General features: G+C 39.7%; 2 protein-coding genes across 2 annotated transcripts; one reads left to right on the forward strand and one right to left on the reverse strand.

Annotated features, from left to right (window-relative positions):
- The first annotated feature begins 208 nt into the window (after positions 1-208).
- LOC103703672 (Galactosyltransferase family protein) lies at positions 209-9,278 on the forward strand. Its single transcript, XM_008786599.6, has 7 exons — positions 209-1,600; positions 3,515-3,747; positions 3,972-4,262; positions 7,750-7,878; positions 7,997-8,170; positions 8,571-8,678; positions 8,784-9,278. The coding sequence occupies exons 1-7, from the start codon at positions 709-711 to the stop codon at positions 8,988-8,990; spliced, it is 2,034 nt and encodes a 677-aa protein (XP_008784821.4). The 5' UTR covers positions 209-708; the 3' UTR covers positions 8,991-9,278.
- Positions 9,279-9,925: 647 nt separating this feature from the next.
- Positions 9,926-16,539, reverse strand: BRCA1 (breast cancer susceptibility1). Its single transcript, XM_017841929.4, has 14 exons — positions 16,296-16,539; positions 15,526-15,579; positions 15,330-15,400; positions 14,445-14,558; positions 13,587-14,080; positions 13,403-13,501; positions 12,265-13,281; positions 12,062-12,162; positions 11,783-11,969; positions 11,541-11,641; positions 11,317-11,437; positions 11,069-11,234; positions 10,829-10,947; positions 9,926-10,493 (listed from the first exon to the last, which is right to left on the reverse strand). The coding sequence occupies exons 1-14, from the start codon at positions 16,349-16,351 to the stop codon at positions 10,146-10,148; spliced, it is 3,048 nt and encodes a 1,015-aa protein (XP_017697418.3). The 5' UTR covers positions 16,352-16,539; the 3' UTR covers positions 9,926-10,145.
- Positions 16,540-20,921: the final 4,382 nt, after the last annotated feature.

The following is a 20,921-nucleotide window of genomic DNA, read 5'->3' on the forward strand; positions in this document are numbered from 1 at the left end:
TCTGTATCCCGTCACCGTCGTGCTCGGGGGTCCGGCTGTCCGTCGCTGTCAGCCGCAACCGCCAAACGACAAACGCCACGTTTCAATCTTCTATTCGGGAATACTACGTTCCCCGTTTTCCTCGGCCCCCGTTACCACGTCGTCGTCCAACTGCAGCAGATCCAGCGAGAGGCAGCCATTAATAAAACCTTTAACCTTTAATTAAAGAAGTCCTAAAACTGGAACTGCCGCTCCAGGCGCCAACCCATCATTAAAGCTGAAGAGAGAATATGTACTCAAAATAGTCGACTCTTCTAACAGTGGAAAGAACTGAAAGGAAAAAAAGCAAAAAGAAAAATATTTCGGTTTCATCTCTCTACTTCTTTCGAAGAAAGAAAAGAAAACGACGTTTATTAGCATGTAATTATTAATTTAAACTCTTGATTTAAGTATTATTAATTGGGGAGAAACGACTCCTTATTCCTCCGTTTTTTCCGTTTTATGACGAGGTTCTCCTTTTTATTGTTCTCCCCACCTCTCTCTCTCTTTCGCTCGAAGCGATCCATAAGAGTTTCTCTCCGATCGCGGCGGGGCCGAGGGCGGAGCTCGCCTCGATCCCCGTCTAGGGTTTTTGGTCCAATTCTAGGGTTTTTTGTTCCAAACCCTTGCGGTGGATCTTGGCGGCACTAGGGTTTTGGTTCCAACTATTTTTTTTTTTTTTTGGTCTTTATGAAGAGGTCCAAGAGCGTGGAAGCCCTCGGGGGTCGGCGGTGGAAGCTCTCGCACGCCCTGCTCGCCGCCGCTGTGCTCTACCTGCTCTTCATCTCGTTCAAGTTCCGCCACTTCCTGGAGATTGCCACCGTGCTCAGCGGCGACCGCAGCTTCGCCGGCGGTGACGTCGGCCAGCATTTCTTGGGATCTATCTACCATGGGGATGCTTTCCACCGGAAGCTGGAGGACGCTCGGAGCCGCGATACGCCGCAGATGCCCCACAACGACCCGCTGGTGCTCCGCGCCGGCCCGCTCCGGCCTTTCCGCCGGCATTACGGCCGGATCACCGGCGAGATGCTGCGGCGGTACGGGCGGAGATGGAACCGGACGCGGAGCGGCAACTTCTCCGATCTGGAGAAGACGGCGCATGAGGCCTGGGCCCTCGGGCTCAAGGCTTGGGAGGAGGTGGAGAAAAGCAAGGCTGGGGCGAAGTTGAACTCCACCACGGTGCTCGAGGGAAAGCCCGAGTCGTGCCCGTCCTCGGTGTTGATGAGCCGGGCCGAAGTGGGGCCCGACGCGGAGCGGATGATGTTCCTTCCGTGCGGGCTCGCGGTTGGCTCGTCGATCACTGTGATCGGGACGCCGCATGTTGCGCACGAGGAGTTTGTGCCCCAACTTGCGAGGCTCCGGCAGGGGGATGGTAGGGTGATGGTGTCGCAGTTCATGATGGAGCTGCAGGGGCTCAAGGCAGTGGAGGGTGAAGACCCGCCCAAGATCTTGCATGTGAACCCGAGGCTGAAGGGGGATTGGAGCCGAAGGCCCGTCATCGAGCATAACACCTGTTATCGGATGCAATGGGGTAAGGCAATGCGGTGTGATGGGTCACCGTCTGAGGGCAGTGAGGAATCTGGTATGTCGCCATCCCTATTCCCCGGCTTTATGTTTTATCAAGTAATCGGTCAATGTTCTTACCTATCTATCTGACTACAATATTCTGAAAATAGCAAAATATAGGAGTAAAATGGTGACTTGCTTCATGAGATGCAGGTGTGCATAATTGGAACATATATTGGCCCTGCTGAGTGGAGACCTGGGTGAATGAGCTAGTAGTTGATACTCATGTTTCGGAAGTTTGTTGTAAGATTAGTTTGTTTTGAGTTATATAAACGTTGCATCTTTTATCACCTGGTTTCCAAGTGCCACTTGAGTGAATGAGTTAGTAGTTTGTTTCCAAGTGCCGCTTGAGAGTTCTGGGCATTTGATCGGTGGTAGTCAGCTTTGATGTACTAGGGTAGGCATCCTGTTTTCTTGAATTCAAATAGAAGATCCAATTGTAGCCACTTTTGTGATGTAACATAACAAGGGTTTTCTGTTTTGAGTTATCGAGCTATTTGAAGCTCAGGCTAGGTCTTAACATCAGAGAACTCGATTTGCTTTCAGATTAGGCAAGTAGTGATGTATAAACTTTTACCCCATTTATCTCTTTCTTTAGTGACTTCATCTAGTCACCGATGAGATTCATGTCTTAGCAAATTATATGTAGCTGTCAATTGAGGTCGAGGATATACTAGATGAGCGCATGTTGAGAAAGTTTTTATACAAAATTTACTTATTCTGTTTAGTCATTTAAGGGCTGTTTGATGCGTCATTAGTTATAATCTTCATTATTGATAAAAATAATGTATTTCCTATTATTTCTTTCAAACAAATGCAGAGCTGCTTATACTGTTTGTTAACTCGCCTACCTACATTAGCTTCGGTCAGTTCTGTGATATTGTATTTTTTTATTTTTTTTGAAAAAAAATGATATCAGAGTTTGAATGCCAGAAATTTGACTTCCAGTTTACATCATTATGTGTACTGCATCTTAGCCGAGCATTTGATATGTAACCAGCACTCGACAATATGATATTAACCAACATCCTAACACTTATCATCTTGTCATGCATGAACTGATAAATCCTGGTATATTGGCCAATACAATTTTAAACTACTAATCAATTTTGTGCCTCCTCAAATTAATTTTTAATTATTGAATATTTACTCCAATTCCTTAAGTGATAGATAATTGTAGGTTTCCTACATTGGCAAGATTTTGATATCTAGATTTCTATATCATCGGCCAAGATCTTGGAATATCTTGCTCCTTTCCCATTTTTCCCAACTTTCCATCTTAGCTTGGGTAAACTAAGATCTCAGCTCAATTCAGCATCAGCCACTGACCAAGATGGCCAGGATTTTGCAATTTAAAGACTTAACGCTCCTCACTACAAGCTTAGGCTGGTGCCTTGTTAGAACCAAATTCATGGCTCACCACCGTAGGCTCTAAAATTTGCTGTAATATGCAATGGCTTTTTGTATGCATGTTTATTTTGAAATGGGCACCTATCAAATGCCTTTAAGAACTTTTTCTCTTTACATTAAAACCAAATTCATAAAAAATGTTGCCAGGTGAGATCAAAATTGTAGTGCTCTTTTAAGTGGCCTTTTCTTACTTCTTTGCACCGTCCAACTGCATTATTCATTTTGGCCAGGTGGACAGCCTTTTCCAATGCTCAGGTCTGTCTCAATCATCGCTTTTTGGGTAATGTGATTTTTTGGCCTTGTCGTTCAGTGCCATGATATATAAATTATTTCATAAGGAATCCTCTTGATTTATTAGATCTCCGAATTGTTATTTATCTCCAGTTTTGTTGTTTCCTGGTCTGTTTTGGTCATAATGAGTTCCAAAAGTCAAGCATAATGCATACATGAATCTGTTCAGTCTTCAGGTTAACATGTTTGGGCTAAAATCTTTCTTATTTTTTCTTTCTTTTTTTGCTAGTTGATGGATTTAACAAATGTGAGAAATGGGAACGTGGTGATACTGTTGACTTGAAGGAATCTAAAACAACTTCATGGTTGAAACGGTTCATAGGTCGTGCAAAGAAGCCAGAAATGACATGGCCATTTCCATTTGTAGAGGGCAGAATGTTTGTTTTGACACTTCGAGCTGGTGTTGAAGGATATCACATTAATGTAGGGGGCCGGCATGTGACTTCATTCCCATACCGCACGGTCTGTATATCTTCCTCATCACTTTGCCTGAAGCATTAGTCAATCTGTTTACCTTTTGAATTAACTGGTCATTTTTAACAAATGTCTGGGTCTATAGAGTATGTTAAATGACCTTCTGGATTTTTAGTTTTAGACTTGAGCACTATTGTTTTTCAAGATAGATGCTGTGTTTCATTGTTTACACTGCATAAATAGCTTTTGACATGTTGTGGATATTTTTCCAGGGATTTACTCTTGAAGATGCAACTGGTTTGGCAATTAAGGGAAATGTGGACATACATTCAGTATATGCTACTTCTCTTCCAAAATCACATCCCAGTTTTTCACTTCAGCATGTTTTGGAAATGTCAGAGAAATGGAAAACCCCTTCTCTACCAGAAAACCCAGTTGATCTTTTCATTGGTGTCCTATCTGCAACAAATCATTTTGCTGAACGGATGGCTATCAGGAAAACCTGGATGCAGTATCCTGCTGTCCAGTCATCAAATGTAGTTGCCCGTTTCTTTGTTGCTCTGGTAAGCTTCATCTTCTGTTAGTTGCTTGTTACTATGTGAATCTGGCACCTGAAAATAAATATAAAATATGAATCATGACATGCATGTTGAAATCGTAGCTACATAAACCTTTTCGACCACTCCCAATACCCAATCTAGTAACTAATTGCTCTAGAATTTTATCATATATTTTAGCAAATATAAATTGCACTCAGTTCTAAAACGTATGTCACATATGGGGTCTTGTAATCAATTACTTGACAACTTGAATAATTAATTCCATATTTACAAATGGTCAAAGGTCTTTGGACTTTCAATTTTGGAGTTATCATCAGTTTATTTAGTAAATTATAGAAGTATATCAATCCATTACATGAACGAATCTTCAATAATTAATGGCATCTAGTATATATATACGAGTTGGACTGCACACTTTATGTTAACTCCTTAAGAATGGAGTTAATGATTTCAAAATCATTAATAGGCTATCCAAATTAAAGATCCAAATCATTGAACATGATGTACACCGTAAGAAATGCCTAGACCCAAAAAATTCATATATTTTGGGGTTCTGTGACCTATGCATCAAATCGGTGCAAAAATGAACTATATCAATTGCATTAGTATCATAAAATATATGATAGGATGCATAAATTAAAAAATCTACTAAATGGATCATAATCTACACTTCTTGAAACTTGGGTAGGTTCTGATGATTAGATCATAGTAAACCATCGTATCATGTTTATTAAAACCATCCATTTTGACACCTACTTGATGATTAGGTTAGAGACCACAAAAACATATGAATTTTAGAATCTAGGCAATTTTTTATAGTGTGGATCATGCTCCACAATTTTGGATCTTGGATTTGACTAGTCCATTGATTTTGAATCCTTAACTCCATTTTTAATTAGTTAAAGTAAGGTATATAGTCCATCTCTATGTATATAGTCTTGAAGTTTCAAACTATATTCTATACTATTAGCATTAGTGGTTGCATCTTAAATTTGATTTTTTTAATGCTCTTTTTTTGGTAACATACTGTTCATTAAATTGTGCTTATGAACATAACATTGGGATACTTTAGTTATCACGGGATTTACTGCTCATTAATTTGTATTTCTGAACATAACATGGGGATACTTTAGTTATCACAGGATGACATATATTTAGAATCATGAGTCATGTTTGAATAATCATTACAGATAATATATGAATCATGTGTCAGTCAGTCATGTTTCAATAACTAGAATCATGGGACTCGTGCCCTTTCAACTCCAGTTGTCATCCTATCTCTTTAAATTTCTTCCTTGAAAGGACAACTCTCAATATTGGACTGTGGATTTATGGAGTGACCAAGCTCCAACTAGAATGGATTCCATTGGTTGCAGGTGGCAAATAGACTGATTTCAATGTGGTCCCTAAGAACAAACTCAAAAGCAAGGTCTACTGAACCAGTATTGGTGCTTGTACTGATTGATGACCTGTTCAATACAGTACAAGTTTATACCATGCTATTGTAGGGCGTATTGAAATAGGGAGAACTGGAGAGGGAGGGAGAGAGGGAGAGGGCGAGAAAGGGAGAGGTAGAGGAAGGGAGGGAGGGAGAAGGAGAGGGAGAAAGGGAGGAAGAGAGATGGAGGGGGGGGGGAGAGAGAGAGAGAGAGAGAGAGAGAGAGAGAGGTTTGAGCCGTCACAAGGAGCTTTGAGGGCTCCGAATCTAGCGATGGGGGCTGAGAGAGAGAGAGAGGGTAGAGAGTGAGATTCACTTGGCTGGAAACCTCATCGTTGTCGTTGTATGGCATCATCGTTGACTCGATAGGACGGTGGGCTTGGGAGAGTAGGGCTTCAAAATTGAGTGGGCGTGCGCCGAATGAAAAGCTTTGAAGGAGGAACGAAGCTTTTTATATTCTGAATCAATTGGCTGAGGTGTACCGGTAATCAACCAGTTTGATTCGGTACATACCGAAACAGCCAGTTTGGCACTGTTCGGCTAATATTGCTCAAAAGGGTTTATCTTTTGTTGGGTCTTCTAAAGTGGTATACTTCCACATCTATTTGTGGGACATAAGTAGATTCCTTTTCATAATATTAATTGCTAGAAATTTGGTTTAAAATTGAAATAGTAGTGTCATCTGGTATCCTCAAGCTGAATTGTGTCGGTAGTTCTATAGCAATTAGGCTCTACCAGCATTAGTGATGTAGTGAGGGGTCATGATAGTGGCAATCATTTAGGATTTATCTATGCTTACTGGTGTGAAGAACTCATGCAAACAGGAGTTTAAGGTTTTCATTGAAACCTTTCAAAGTGCAGAGGAACAAATCCAGGTTAGATGTGCGGACAGCCAAATACATAGTGAGGAAAAGAAAAATTATATATGAAAAAAGGAAAAATGATTATATCAATGTTTTGTTTTTATGATTTTATAGTTCTCGTGGGCTACAACCATTATAAGTCACTATAAATTTATCATGAATTGTTATTAGGATAATAAACATTATGTTTTTAATTTTATTTTCAATCAGATTTGTTGATGTAATAATTGTTAATGTTAGTTATAACAGAATGTAATGGTTTATAACAACAGAACTTACAAAGTTATTATTTAAAGCTGAAAACATATGGAAGATGTATAACAAAATTACAAAAGAAGAGCTTTATTAATTAGCAAATGAAGTAGATTCAACTAGGTACCATGGGCAAAATAGAGGCATGGAAGAGAAAAAGTTAACAAAATAAATAAGATCTGGCCAGGTCCGGCTATTATTAATCAAAAAAGAATGGAGGGGAGACTCACCTTAGAGCGATGAAGAGAGATATTGTAAAAGAAAAGTAGAAGGGGTAGCGGATAAGAGAAAATCTGTTAAGAATGTAGCAACCCATATTGATCCAGGGTATATACTCTGCATGAGTGATCTACTGTCCATTCTCTTGTATGACTGTATCTCACCGCTGATAAGTAATGTTTGCTGGGGCCATAAACCGGATTAGAAGAGGATGGTGGGGTTGGGCCCTTGTGCAGGGTTAAGAACGGAGGTTGTAGGGCAACGCTAAATTTTTTAGGCGTGTATGCAGGCTTTTGGGGACCCCAGCTCTCGCGACTCCATTCCTGGAAGTGCATGTATAAGTTTTTATGAATTGTTGTGAAAAGTGAGGAGAGGATATTAACTTAGCTTGGATTGGTGAAGGTTTTCCTTCTAAAATGTGCTACTTTGATGAGATTCATGATATTAGAATGGAAATTTCCTTTTTATCCAGGCAAATTTGTTCACCTGTTATTCAAGTGGTTGTCCATTTTTCTGCAACCTCATTTAGCTATAATATCCGACCGTATGTGATTAGGGATTATTTTCTCTATCTGCCACTAATTAAGATGAAAAAAACGCATTTCTCTGAGTGCATGCGCCAGTGTAGCACCTTCCTTGGCTTTGTGTTTATTCTTGTAAAGAATTATTATCTAAGCATTTTTTTTTTGTCTCTTATCATTTATCTTGCAATGTGCAGAGTCCAAGGAAGGAGGTAAATGCAGTGCTGAAGAAGGAAGCTGAATATTTTGGAGACGTTGTGATTTTGCCATTCATGGACCGTTATGAGTTAGTTGTTCTTAAAACAATTGCAATTTGTGAATTTGGGGTGAGTTACATATGTTTTGTTTCCTTTTTGGTGTACTGCTAATGTATTTGGCCATTTGTGATGTTGATGTTATTGGTCCTTGGCAGTTGATCTGACATTAGCCATCTTTATCCTGCAGGTCCACAACTTGACTGCAGAATATATTATGAAATCTGATGATGACACATTTATCAGGGTGGATGTCGTATTGAAAGAAATTGAGAGCATTGCTCAGAATAAATCTCTATATATGGGTAATCTGAATCTTTTACATAGGCCACTCAGAAGTGGAAAATGGGCAGTTACATATGAGGTAAGGAGTCTGCACCAAGCATTTCTGAGAATTTGCTAGTGAGTCATTCAATTATCTCATTTTCCTTCTGAAAAGCTTGTCACTGAGATTCTTTGCCATTTGATTTATTCCAAATTAGGGACATCCTTGACTATCAAAATATTACTTCTCAACTATTAAAAGTAGTCTGAATTTGAATTTAACTTGTGAGAGTTAGGTTAGCTGAGTGAAGCTTTGATCTATACAACCTGAAGCAAACATCAGGATAAGAATACTGGCTCAACTTGGCTGTTGTTGACATTTTCAAATATTTCATAGATATGTTCGACAGCAATATATTTTTCACCGGTCTCCAATGAATATTTATGTCATCTGAGTTATGGCTTATATATTTATAACTTCTACTTAATGGTGGATGTAGGAGTGGCCAGAAGAGATATACCCACCATATGCCAACGGACCTGGTTACATAATTTCAGGTGACATTGCAAAGTTTATCATGTCTCAGCATGCCAATCAAAGCTTAAGAGTAAGCCTGATAACTCAGAAATCAACCCCCACATTCTATTTAGTTGCAAGTTATTCAAGCCTCGGCCATTATGTACATCTGACACGTCTTGCGACTTGTTTGCAGTTGTTCAAGATGGAAGATGTAAGCATGGGAATGTGGGTTGAAGAGTTTAATGCTACCACAACCGTTCAGTATTCTCACAGTTGGAAGTTCTGTCAGTATGGGTGCATGGAGAACTATTACACTGCACATTACCAGTCTCCAAGGCAAATGATTTGTCTGTGGGACAAATTATCGAGGGGTCGAGCCCAATGCTGTAACTTTAGATAACCACGCAAGATATTGTTCTCATAGCAGCTGATCTCTTTTCTCCCATTAATCAACCCCCCACAACATTTTTTGTTGATGAATGCTTTTTCGGTGTAGCATTTCTGGCCCCACGAGCCTTCAAGTTTTGTTGGATGGCTGAGGACTGGCATCATCTCCTGCCTCCCTCCTGGTTGTCGCATCTTGTAAAAGTATGTATATTTGATTTTGTTTTTTGACAGTTCTCAGTCAATACAGCTTGTCACACCACCATATCTTGCAACTGAACGAAAACTTTTGTTAGTTTTTGCACTTCTCTGAATGCTTGGTGTTCTGTTATGGTTGATTATCCTTTTTTTTTTGACGGCCAAGTAGTAAACAATCAGCAACGAATTTTGATTCACCAACATGCTAACCAAGACTTATTTTTTTCCTTGTGCTGTGGTTTGGAATGAGTTTCAGCACCGGTGGCAAACGCTGCCTTGGTCGTGTAATAAAACATACTGAAAATTGTGATCTCTAGCAATGTACCGATTTCTGATCCTAATTTTTAGGCTTCTCCTAGCCCTGGCAAGTTTTACTACATTGCATCAGAAGTGCTCATGTATTGAGACTTAAACATATCCAGCAAGCATTTTGCCCACTATAAAGACAAAAGATATCATGCAAATAAAAGCTTCATCAAGTTTGTCTTTCAACTCATATTAAGAATTTGTTTCTCAGGGCCAGGAGCAAGATCGTCTTGCTTGAACTGGTCTTGAAGTAGCTACAACTCCGAACTGGAATACGTCGAAGAGTTACTATAATGAAGATGGTTGTACTAAAAAGAACCAGCAAGCAAGCCAACTTTGGACCGAGATCCAATCTCATGACCTTGGAAGCGCATAGCAGCTGCAAGTAAAAGAAAAGAGTAAAAAAATAAAAGAAGACTGCTGCATGAGTACAAATGGAAGAACTCCTTGGGAAAAATTATAGTTACGCGTTACCTGCACACTCCAGCAGGAGGAAGCACCAAATATGCTTAAGAAATGATAAGGCCCAAAGGCTACTGTTATATATCAAACAAGCGTTTGTTATACTAATTGCCAAACATAAATCATCATTTCTTTTATACACGACTTGGAGCTAGGTGTTGCTGAAAACATTTCAAAAAAAAAATTGTTATATATTATTGGATGTTCAAGTGAGAGGTTGCAGTTTGCAAGCAGCAATGGAGTCTATGATCCATGTATTGGTTGCCACTTTGCCTCCAGAAGCATCAGCAAGCGCCTGGGCTTCTGCTCGCCTACGGTTAAAAACCAAAGCATAATCATTGCATCTCTTTTTCTCTGGATGCTCAAGGCTGTAGATTATGAAGATTGTGGAAGTCAAGGAGTTATCCAACAATTTTTCTTGGTCTCTTGAAATTGGCTTCCTTTGCAGAATTGTCCCTCCTGCCTTAATGGCGAGATCTTGCAGATAGCTTTTATAAGATGGTGTGTAGTCTCCACTGAAATAAAAGCTGATTCCGGCGAAGAGCTTTGGTTGCTGCAGTTAGGAGCAGAAAGTAAATTACTACATAATCTATGGAGGTATGTTGGGCAACAAATCTATGTACCAACAAAGGCATGCAGGCCACATAAAGACAATCATATTTCATTTATCATCTTTAGCCAATGTTTGCATAGTTGTAACCAATAAAAAGTTATGTCTGAGACAAACTTTTTATGTTACACTTTCAGAGAATATTGGAGATGGCTGAGCACTAGAAGCAAAGAGTTGGACTTATTAATATAGGTGCTTTTTGGTGAGCTGGAACAAAACACTAAACCGTGTTTCTGTATATTGAACAACAGCATGTAAAAGATGCAGGTGAGAATTACCTTATTAATTGCCCTCAGTCTTCCCAATTGGGGACCCCTGCTTATTCCATGCACATCAACTGTAATCTCATATTTCTCCTCATCAACAGGTTCCCTAGACTCAATGCATGCTTTGATCCCTGTATTATAAGATAGATACAAAAAAAAAATAAAAATAAAAATGATGAAGCAATGATAAAAATTTTAGCAACATCAGTACTCCTGAAATGATTTTGGCAAGAGATGGAGTATTGCTCTTACAATCAATTGATAAGATCCATTTTCCATCAAGGATGGCCATCAGGAATTTAAGAGTTCTTTTGCATGCCCCATTCTTGTCAGTTGATGCGATGACATGAGTGACTGTCGGACTCCAAGTTTTAGTTATGGGTACACCAGTGATCTTTGTGAATTCAGAGACAATAACCTGAACAGATTTTCAAGTTAGAAAAAATATATATATGGTACTATGGGTGCCTCGAGAATAGCTAAAGGAAGTTTGGATCAACCTTCTCTGCATCAGAAAGAGCAGAGCAACAGATGACCCACTTGCAAGGTAATCCAAAAGGCCATGTCCACATCTGGCTCATGTTGCTACCAGGTTTACTTCTTGATGAAATTTGAGATACTCTGGAAATTCTTAGCCAAGTTAGTCATAAAGGCACAAAATTGAGTTATAAAGATTTAATCAATTACATAACCAAATTTAAACGAGCCAAATCCATGCGGATACCCTTTCTGATCAGATCTCTTTCTGGTTTGCTTCTGGGGCTCAGAAGTTTCGATTGGCAGTTTGGCTGATGAATGAAGGGGGCACAGCATCACAAAATTTTCCTGTTATGGCAATTTTCCAGGTTTTCATCAGGATAATTTCTCAGGTTTTCATCAAAAAAAGTAAACCATTATACGGTCAAAAATATTTGTAATCACAAATCTAATAACTCAATTTACAGCAAATTTACTAATTTCGCTTACACTGTCCCATCGGCATTCTGGAATCAATTTAGCACAAGTGAAGTGGAAGCTCTTGCGACAACTTTTCTCGAAGCATCCAAGAGCAGCCCCTTTGATGCCACAACAACTGCATTTTATCCTTCTACTTCTTGCCACCTCTGCTGCAAGGTTGATGGCCATATCATCTTCAAAGTATACATCAGGGGCCCTTTATTTAAAGAATAGATCATGCATTTAGTAATGGCTATAGGTGCGGAATACTGCTGCTAGAACTTTAATTTGAGTTAGAAAGATTCTGACCATTCTGTGCAATTCTTGTGAGAATGTATTACAGTGACACCGCCATTAAAATCTGCAGTTACAGGCTTGCCATTGAAATAATGCATCATTTCCCCAGAATCCTGTAATTTTCTTTACAAATATAAAAGCTTCCTCTAACAAACAATAATGAAAGAATAAGAACGTATATAAGATCATGTTAGACAATGTGCTGATAGGATTACCTCTGTATCATTTGTAGACAGACAGAAAGCACATTGAATCTGAATATGATTGTTTTCACATTTCCTCAAAATACTATCCCCGAGAGTGCGGCACCTAATCTTTGTTGAATTTTTGATAGCCAAGCTCTCGGATTCCTCATGGAGATAAATGACAGCTTTATTTGTTTCACCCAAAGCCATGTTCATTGGAGGAATTTGGACAGCTTCCTTTGTGGCAGCTAAGTCAGAAGTCTGATTTTTCATCCTTCTTTGTGCATTTGACTCTCCTAACTGCTTTTCCTCATTCTTCTTTCCTCTTCTGGGGTGACCATTGCCAGAGCCTTTGTCATGTTCTAGACTCTTTTCCTTACAATTTTGATTTTCAGCTTTTGCTTCATTGATAAAATTGGCGGGTAGTTCCTCATGTATCTTAGCTACAGAATCACTTATTGCTTTCTTTATGCACTCCACGGAACCATCTATCAATTTCTTTGTGCACTTTCTCTGTGACTTGCTGGTGGACTCCTTGTCCCTTTTGCTGGCTTTACCTACTATACCTGGATCCCCCTTCTCTTCATTCTTATACTTTGACCTAGTATATATAGTCAGATGCCTTTCAGATGCTTCAGTTGTGGCGGAATCATAAACCTGGTCTGTTGGAAATTTTAGATGTTTTGCTTGGTAATGGCTAGCAGGATTGTTGCACTGTTTCAGTATTTTTCTTCCAGAAGTTGGACTCCTTTTATCACTTTCCTCATTTTCCTGGCTTGAATCTTGAGCTACTTCCTCAGAATCAGTAGGAATTTCTTTGTTGGCATTGTTGTAGACCTTGCATCTGGTTCTTGAAAGAGATGATACCACATGTCTTTTCTGAGGTTTACTGTTGTCTCTTCTGTTCTTAAGGGTTCTTTTTCTGGTTTCAGCAATTCCAATTTCAGCATTTTTGTGGGGGACTCCATCTCTTGATTCAATCCCGATCTCCAAGTCATTCCTACATTCTTTGTCTTGGATTCCATCAAGCCTATGCCTACCTTCAGTCTGCATTTCAGTGAAATTTCATTGATAAGCATTGATCAAGATGAGTTTATCAAATCAGTTGCATAAGATGTGAAACCTGCAGAAGTAAATTAAAAAATTAAGTTGAATGAAATAGTAGTACCAGCTCTTTAATTGGTGTTGAACATAGTTCTGGAGAGCAGGCTCTTTGGGTCCACTCAAACATTTCACTGTCAAAAGCTATTGCAGCATTGGGTTTGCTCTGCAATTCACCTCACAAAAGATTAATAACATGAAAGTTCAAAATTTCCATTGTTCTTCCATTCCACACAATAACTAAAACTTACAGTTGGGGTCATTTTAACGGGAGATTCATGGTCAGAGTCTTTGATGTCACTAAAACAAGGAACATTATGGGGTGGAGGTGTATCTGCCGTCTGCTGACTGCTTAGTTTCTCTGCAGTTTCATTATCTTCTTCCTCTTCTTCTCTCAGCCAAAAGAAAGGTGAAAACAAAGGATCCCCCTGGTCCTCCATAGCTAGTTCCTCATTTTTATTCATTTCCTTATTATCTTTCAACTCAATGCTTGAATCTCCTAATTTAGAAATCTTTTCAGGACGCACTGGAGTCTCTGAGACAGGGTATGGCGTAACATGTATCCGTTTCTTGCCAGGGAAAGAAGGCATTTTTGATGGACGACAATCAGAATTCCTGGCATCAGATTTCTCATTTTCTTTTTGCATTTTCTTGGATAATCCTTTTCTCTTTGATTTGCCTCGATGTGCCACAGCAGTTTCTGCTGAACCAGAATTTTTGTTATCATCGCGTCCGGCCAATCCATCTATTGAAATGGTTTACAGAATGAGGAATATAATAGTCAGCACCAGTGCAGAGAGGGCAAAAGAGGCAAAATTTAGTAATCTGTGATACTTTAATGAAACTTAAGGCAGTCCCAATAACACTAGAGTTTATGCAAGTGCTAATAAACAGTACTAAATGCCAGAGGAAAAAAAGAACAGGGATATAAAGCAACCAAAATTGAACAGCCTTCAAAGAAGAAGCAGCACATCACAATGAACTCTAAAGCTCTAAGCAATAAATCACACAAGCAACAATTTTTCATACATCCTGAGTTCTTGAACCCCAACCCTCCCCCATTTCGCAATTAAAAGAGGAAAGTAACTGGCCACCGGATATGTCATCACCTGAATTCTTGGCTGAAGGTGCTAATTGAGTGGAAAAAATGTTAGTCCCTGCTGCAGCTTCCATGCTCTTGTAAATGCCTACCAGGTTATCCATGTGAGGAGCGGGACGTACTTCTGCAACCAAGTCAAAACCATAACCTTTATGACAAGAATTAATATAATAAAGTCAAGGACAGATTGAAGATAGACAGATCCAAGATTTCAATTGAAGAAAGATGGAAGCTTAGACCACTAAGGGGATACATCTTCTAGAAAATGAACAAAGTGATCTAGTTTATTGGAATCTCTATTTAACCAGAGCACTCATCAATGGCTAAATTTAATTGTAGAGAGGTCCTGACATATTTTCTGGAGACCATGCTCCAGAATCTGTTGACTAATTGACTGCTAGTTTGGCACATAAGGGACTCAGAAAGAAACCTAATCCTTGGAGGTCTCTATTAGTTACATATAGAAGGAAGGTGTGATGCAGAATTGGAAATCGACAAGTAGGTTTAAATAAAGATGGCACTGAGCTTGTCAAATACTACTACATTGTACAAACCATGTCATAGACAATATGAACTTTGTTTATGAACAGCTTTGCAATCCCATCTCTTATGGATGTGGATATAAACTGCTTTCCTGGGTGAACAACTGCAAATTTGGATGTGGATCCCATAAAGCGGCTATTCTAATAACAACTGCTCTCTGCGTTATAAGCAGTGCAATTGCAGGCATTAAGGTATAAGGAAAAGAATGCCCCCGCTGAGAATAGTTATTGGATTTTGCCATCTAGGTGTCAACTAAAAAGAGTAAGCTGCATCATTTCAAGCTTCTGTTCAAACTATATTTCCCTAAGATGTTGCTTTTATCTCTGTGAATCAGATATGGTAGGAAACAAACCTCTATGATGGAATGGAACTTTGCAGACCGGGCAGCCGGACATGGACTTCATCGATTTCAAAATGCATGAGCTGGGTCAAAATAGTAACAGATGCATAAATCCCCAATACTTTTCTATCCCAAAACAAAAATGCCCGAGGACTAAAGAACATTAATACAACAGGAAAAAAAGAAAAAAGGATAGATGGAAACTCACTTGCAGAAGACATGGTTGCATGGAAGTGATACCGCAGAGCTTAGGAGGCTCCAACTGCAAAACATAAATGATAGAGAGAGTAAGTGAATATGATTTTGGGAATTCTATTATTCAGTTCTATCAACAAATTGAGAATTCCAGAGCTTAAAAAATGGATTCCTGAACTCTGATGCAGTACTCGGAGTAGAAATTAGAGAGATCCAGATATAGAATATATTGAGGATTGGAAAATGCAAAAAATATACGGGGAAATTGGAGAGATCCAGATATAGAATATATTGAGGATTAGGAAATGCAACAAATATACGGGTAATCTCAAAATCCGTTTTTTTTCAGCGAAAAAAAAACACGCTATCAAATCCAAGGAAAATTAGATTTGTTCTTCGGAAGTTTCGCGAGTCGTGGCATTTGGGTAAAGGTCATTCAAATGGAAATTAGATCCATCAGCGTTAGATGCAGTTCCTGGAACGAAAATTAAAGAAAACCTAGAAGATTCGGAGATGCGACAGCCGTAATGTCAGTAATAACAAAATCCAATTTTTTGAACTGGGACTATCAAATCCATCAAAAAACTAAAGATATGCTTCGTTGCTTTCATTAAGTTTGACGTCTGGGTGATGTTATTCAAATGAGAAACATGACATCGAAAGCAATTCCGTAGCTCTACCCCTCACTCTCGTAAGCTGTACATAGAGAAAATCTAAAGTCTAGTAAAAAAAATGAAAAGAAATAAAAACGAGATTAAAACGAAGTGACGGGGCTTCTGGTACCAGATGGGGCACTTGAGCTCTCTGCCCATCTTCTCCAGATGACCCAAATCCGCCATGTTCGCCACCTGGCGATTCCTCTGCTTCTAAGAGCGAGCGAGAGGGAGATGGAAACTAGGGGTGTGAAGGAGATTAAAGACGAGGGAAAAAGGCGGTGGGACGTAAAATTTGGTAAAATCTGAACGCCAGGCCCGGGTATTCCATTTCCCTGTTTCCCGCGAGTTCGCCAATTGTTTGCTTTCGATTTTAGATTTTGGCGGCAAGGCGCCCTTCCATCTGATTTTTTTTCCCGAACCAGAAGGCGACAAATCCAACCCGGTCAGATGTCATTCTCCGAATTATTCATATTGGTATTAAAATTAATAATGGCACTAATATTAATAATAATATTAATCAAAATAATATAACTATAGTAGCATTAATATATTATATGTATTATTTGCTTAATTTTTTCATTTTTTTTTTGCGTCCAGATAGGGATTAGGATCAACCGTTATAGAGAAGCTGATATTCTAAGAATGGGAAAACATTCCCATCTTTAATTCTTAAGAAACAAACATATGAGAATCATAGAGAATATATAGCATTGTTATTTTATTATATTATATATTATTATAATGCATCATGCCTTATATAGAATAGATATATTTTAATAATATTGTAATATATAATTCATAAAGCAATATTAGCGTATTTTTTATAAGCTACATTGCCATATTAATATTGTGTATGTAATTATTAAATGTATTATATAGTCTTACAAATATATTGATATTTTATTAGATAATAATCTATTATTGCAATTATAATGTTATTGTCTTTTATAATTACATAGTTCATAGAGTTATGAACATATTATATTAATATATATTTTATATAAGTAAAATAATATTATTATACTCATATCATAAAATATTGGTGTTAAGCAATATTATAATAGTAATATTATCACATAAAATATGATATTTATAATATATTATTATATGTTATACTAGAAAATATTATATAAATAGAATATTATAGCATGCCATCTTTTATAAAAATTGTCGGAATATACATTATAACAATATAAGTATTATATTAATTATAATGTACTAATGTTATTATATTATATTTTTGAGAGTACCGAGAGTCGAATTATATCTATTATATAATCGAGATAATCATATTTTACTGCTATCCCTTGTGTTCTAGCCCATCCCCTCCATGTTCCATAAATCAGTTTGACATAAGAAGTCCTGCTGTGAGTTGTAAGTGTCCTTAGCATGGGGAGTGACCGTGTCTGAGGACTGACAAGCTGAACATATACATGATCCAATTGTTGATCATATGATTACGTTTACCCCGAGACTTAACTGCCTCCTGGTTCTCTCGAAGTGATATTGCTTGAAATTTGGAATGTTTTGCTCAGTGCTTAATCTTCACATGAATTCAACTTCACCATTTCTCTTGTTTTGTTTCTTCAGGTTTCAAAATGTCAGCCATTACACTCTCCAAGAACATTTGCACACTCCAGAGCACCATTAAAAGCCAAGGCCTTTCTGTGCTGCCCAGGAGCCCTCCCTAGCTCTCTGGGCTTCACAGGGACCATCTCAAAACCACTTGTCTTCAGGTCATCAAAATGTTTTAGGACAACTGCAATGGCAGTCTACAAGGTGAAGCTCAACAGCTCGGATGGAAGGGAGCATGAGTTGGAAGCCCCAGATGATGCTTACATTCTGGACTCAGCTCAGCATAGCATCGGGGTCTGTTGATCAGTCTGAAGGATCCTTCTTTGATGACTCACAGAAGGAGAAGGGATACATCCTGACTTGCATTTCCTATCCAGCTTCAGACTCTGTCATTCACACACATAAGGAAAGCGAACTCTTCTCCTAGATTCCAGTTCCTATACACAGTTTATTGATTCTTTTTGTTAGTAAGAGCTAAGTTGGAAGTGTTCTCTGCCACATCAGTCTTCTTGGCTATAGGATGTGCTTGCACCAATCTAGACGGATATGCAAGAAGAAACCATTGGTTCCTAACCAAATTAAAGTGTGATTTGAATTTTGGTCAATTTTACTTCTTGGTTTTGTGATCTGGCTTGGACCATTGAATTAGATAAACTCAAGCAAGCGATTAATTATATACGTGCTTATAAAGTGCAGTGCAATGCGAGAGGGCAGATAAGGGGGCCATTGAGCGCTAGCTAGTTGGAACACACAACAAGAAGCTGAAATGATTAAATGACTTGTCCTTATTCCAGCATTTTCTCCCGGGTATAAATCTCATTCACATATTTAATGTTGTCATACAGAAATATCATGCTTATTATTTGGTTTCCATTCTGTTTTCCAAAGAACTATTACAAGAAAATTTTAAAATATAACAGATGAATAGGAGTGCTATTAGATTGTCGAATATCCAAAAATAATGTGCAGTTTACTTCTTGGTGATTGTTTTGATCACATCTTACGTAAGCTTGAAAACATCAGAAGGAACTGCAAGGGAGAAAATTATTCTCGTCAACTTGTCTCTTGAATGATCTTTATAGCTCCTCTTTCAGTAATTTAGCATCCATATTTCTTCCTGTTTTTCTGAAGATGGTATACATACTACCATCCAGCTTTCAACAATTGGTATTAGATAGTTTATAAATAATGCGGTCAGCTCATGAAGGTGTGAAGTGTAATGTCCGGGCCCAGAACCTACTAGGCCCAATAAGAAATGGGCCCAGTTAAAGGTTTGGGCCCAAATTTCACTGTGGGCAGTGCTGTATAATGATTGAAATAAAAAAAAAAAATGAAGGGATAAGACCGACAGGGGGGGGTTACCGCACCCCCTGCTGGCAGCCGATGCCGGCGCGCCGGAGACAAGGGGGGCGGCGGCCAGTCCCGAAGCATGGTGGAAAGGAGAGGATGGGACTTCTCAGAGGGGGGGGTTTCATCCTCTAAACAGATATTTAAGCCTCTGCCGGCAACCCCAAATCACAGACCCCCCTAAACACCGAATGAGAGAAAGAGATAGGGAGCCGAAGCCTAGAGCCGGAGGCAAAGAAACCCTGAAGCTCTGAGAAAGGAGGGACTACTAGGGAGGAAGCACTGCCCGACTGCAACTGACCAAGGTAAGGGTTTTTAAGGTTAGAGTTTAACAGAAGTAAAGAAACCCCTTTTGTGGGGTGCTCTCCCCCTCTGTGTCAACAGTGAAACAGAGGGGAAGAGGCCGGCACAGGAGAGAGAGAAAAACCCACAAGCCCCAGGTCGGGCCGGACTCACAGGCCGCGTACTCGACGACCACCCGGGCCGAACCCAACTGGGCTCGGCCTGCGGACGAACCGGACACCGCGGCCTCGGCCGCGGGTACCCTGGGGTTCGGGGGGGCAGCCCCGGGCCGCCGGTCGGGCCGGGCCGGCAACCGGCGTGGCCACAGGGCCGCCAGCCCCGGCCGGACCACCACCTCCTCTCCGGCAAGAGGTGGTGGTGCCGGAGGGAAGGACCAAAGAAAAGAAAGAAAGAAAGAAAGAGAGAGGAGGAAGAGGCCGTAGATCCGGCCGGAGGAGAAGAAGAAGACCGGAGGACCGGCCGAAATGGCTAGGGCTTCCGATCGGAACCAAGGAGAGAGAGAAAAAGGAGAGGAGGAGGGGACTTGCCCGTGTACGGCCGTGAGCGTCGCCGGTGCGGGCTCGGCCGGGGAAGCCGAGAGCTCGGCCGCGGGCTCGACCGAAGAAGCCGAGAGCTCGGTTGCGGGCGTCGCCGATCGCGGTCCGACCCCCTCCCCGTGAGGAGGAGACCATCGACCTCCCTTCGCCGGAGAGGAGAGGAGAGGAGGAATGGGAGATCGGGATGAAAGGAAGCTTCGGGAAGGAGAAGAAAAGAAGAAGGGAGGAGAGGAAGCTTCGGGAAGGAGAAGAAAAGAAAAAGGAGAAGAGAAGAAAAGGAAAGAAAAAGGAAAAAAAAAAAGAAAAAGAAAAAGAAAGAAAAAGAGAAAAAAAAAAAGAAAAGAAAAGAAAAAGAAAAGAAAAGAAAGAAAATGAGAAGAGAAAAGAAAAGAGTGGGTTAACGGACCGGAATCGGGTTCGGATCCGAAACACGTTAAGCCCAATAATAAGAAATTGGTTTAGCCAATTGAACCTGAACCCGAGCCCAATCAAATTGGGCTAAGTCTGGACAAGCCAGACTATAAATTTAACCAATTAAAGCCCAATTCAAGCCAATGTAATTAATTTGGGGGCCAAATTGATCCCGGATTGACCCTGACTCAGGCCCAAACGGGTCACAGTGACCCTAAACCCGAAATTAAACCCAATTAAGCTGGGAATTAAGCTTAGTGGCCAATTGGAAGGCCAATTAAGACTTATGAGCCCAGCCAAGACCCCAATACAGAGGAATTAGGCTTGGGCTAAATTTCAGGTAGAAAAGGAAATAACATATTGTTATTATGACATGATTTTAGGTGATTAAGGATCTATCACCTGGACTTGAGCAATTTGGAAAGCGAATTGAAGTAAGTAATCTGCCTTAATCTTATCGTAGATCCTGTATTACATTTTATAAGATGAACCAGTGTTTTTTATACAATTTGAATTGTATGCATGATTAGTGAAGAATGTAAGTAACCTGCCCTAATCTTTATGGATCATACATGAAATTT

This window comes from Phoenix dactylifera, chromosome 1 (genome assembly GCF_051530095.1).
Source record: "Phoenix dactylifera cultivar Ajwa chromosome 1, Ajwa_hap1_PhDact_Kaust_v1.1, whole genome shotgun sequence".
Taxonomy (NCBI): domain Eukaryota; kingdom Viridiplantae; phylum Streptophyta; class Magnoliopsida; order Arecales; family Arecaceae; genus Phoenix; species Phoenix dactylifera.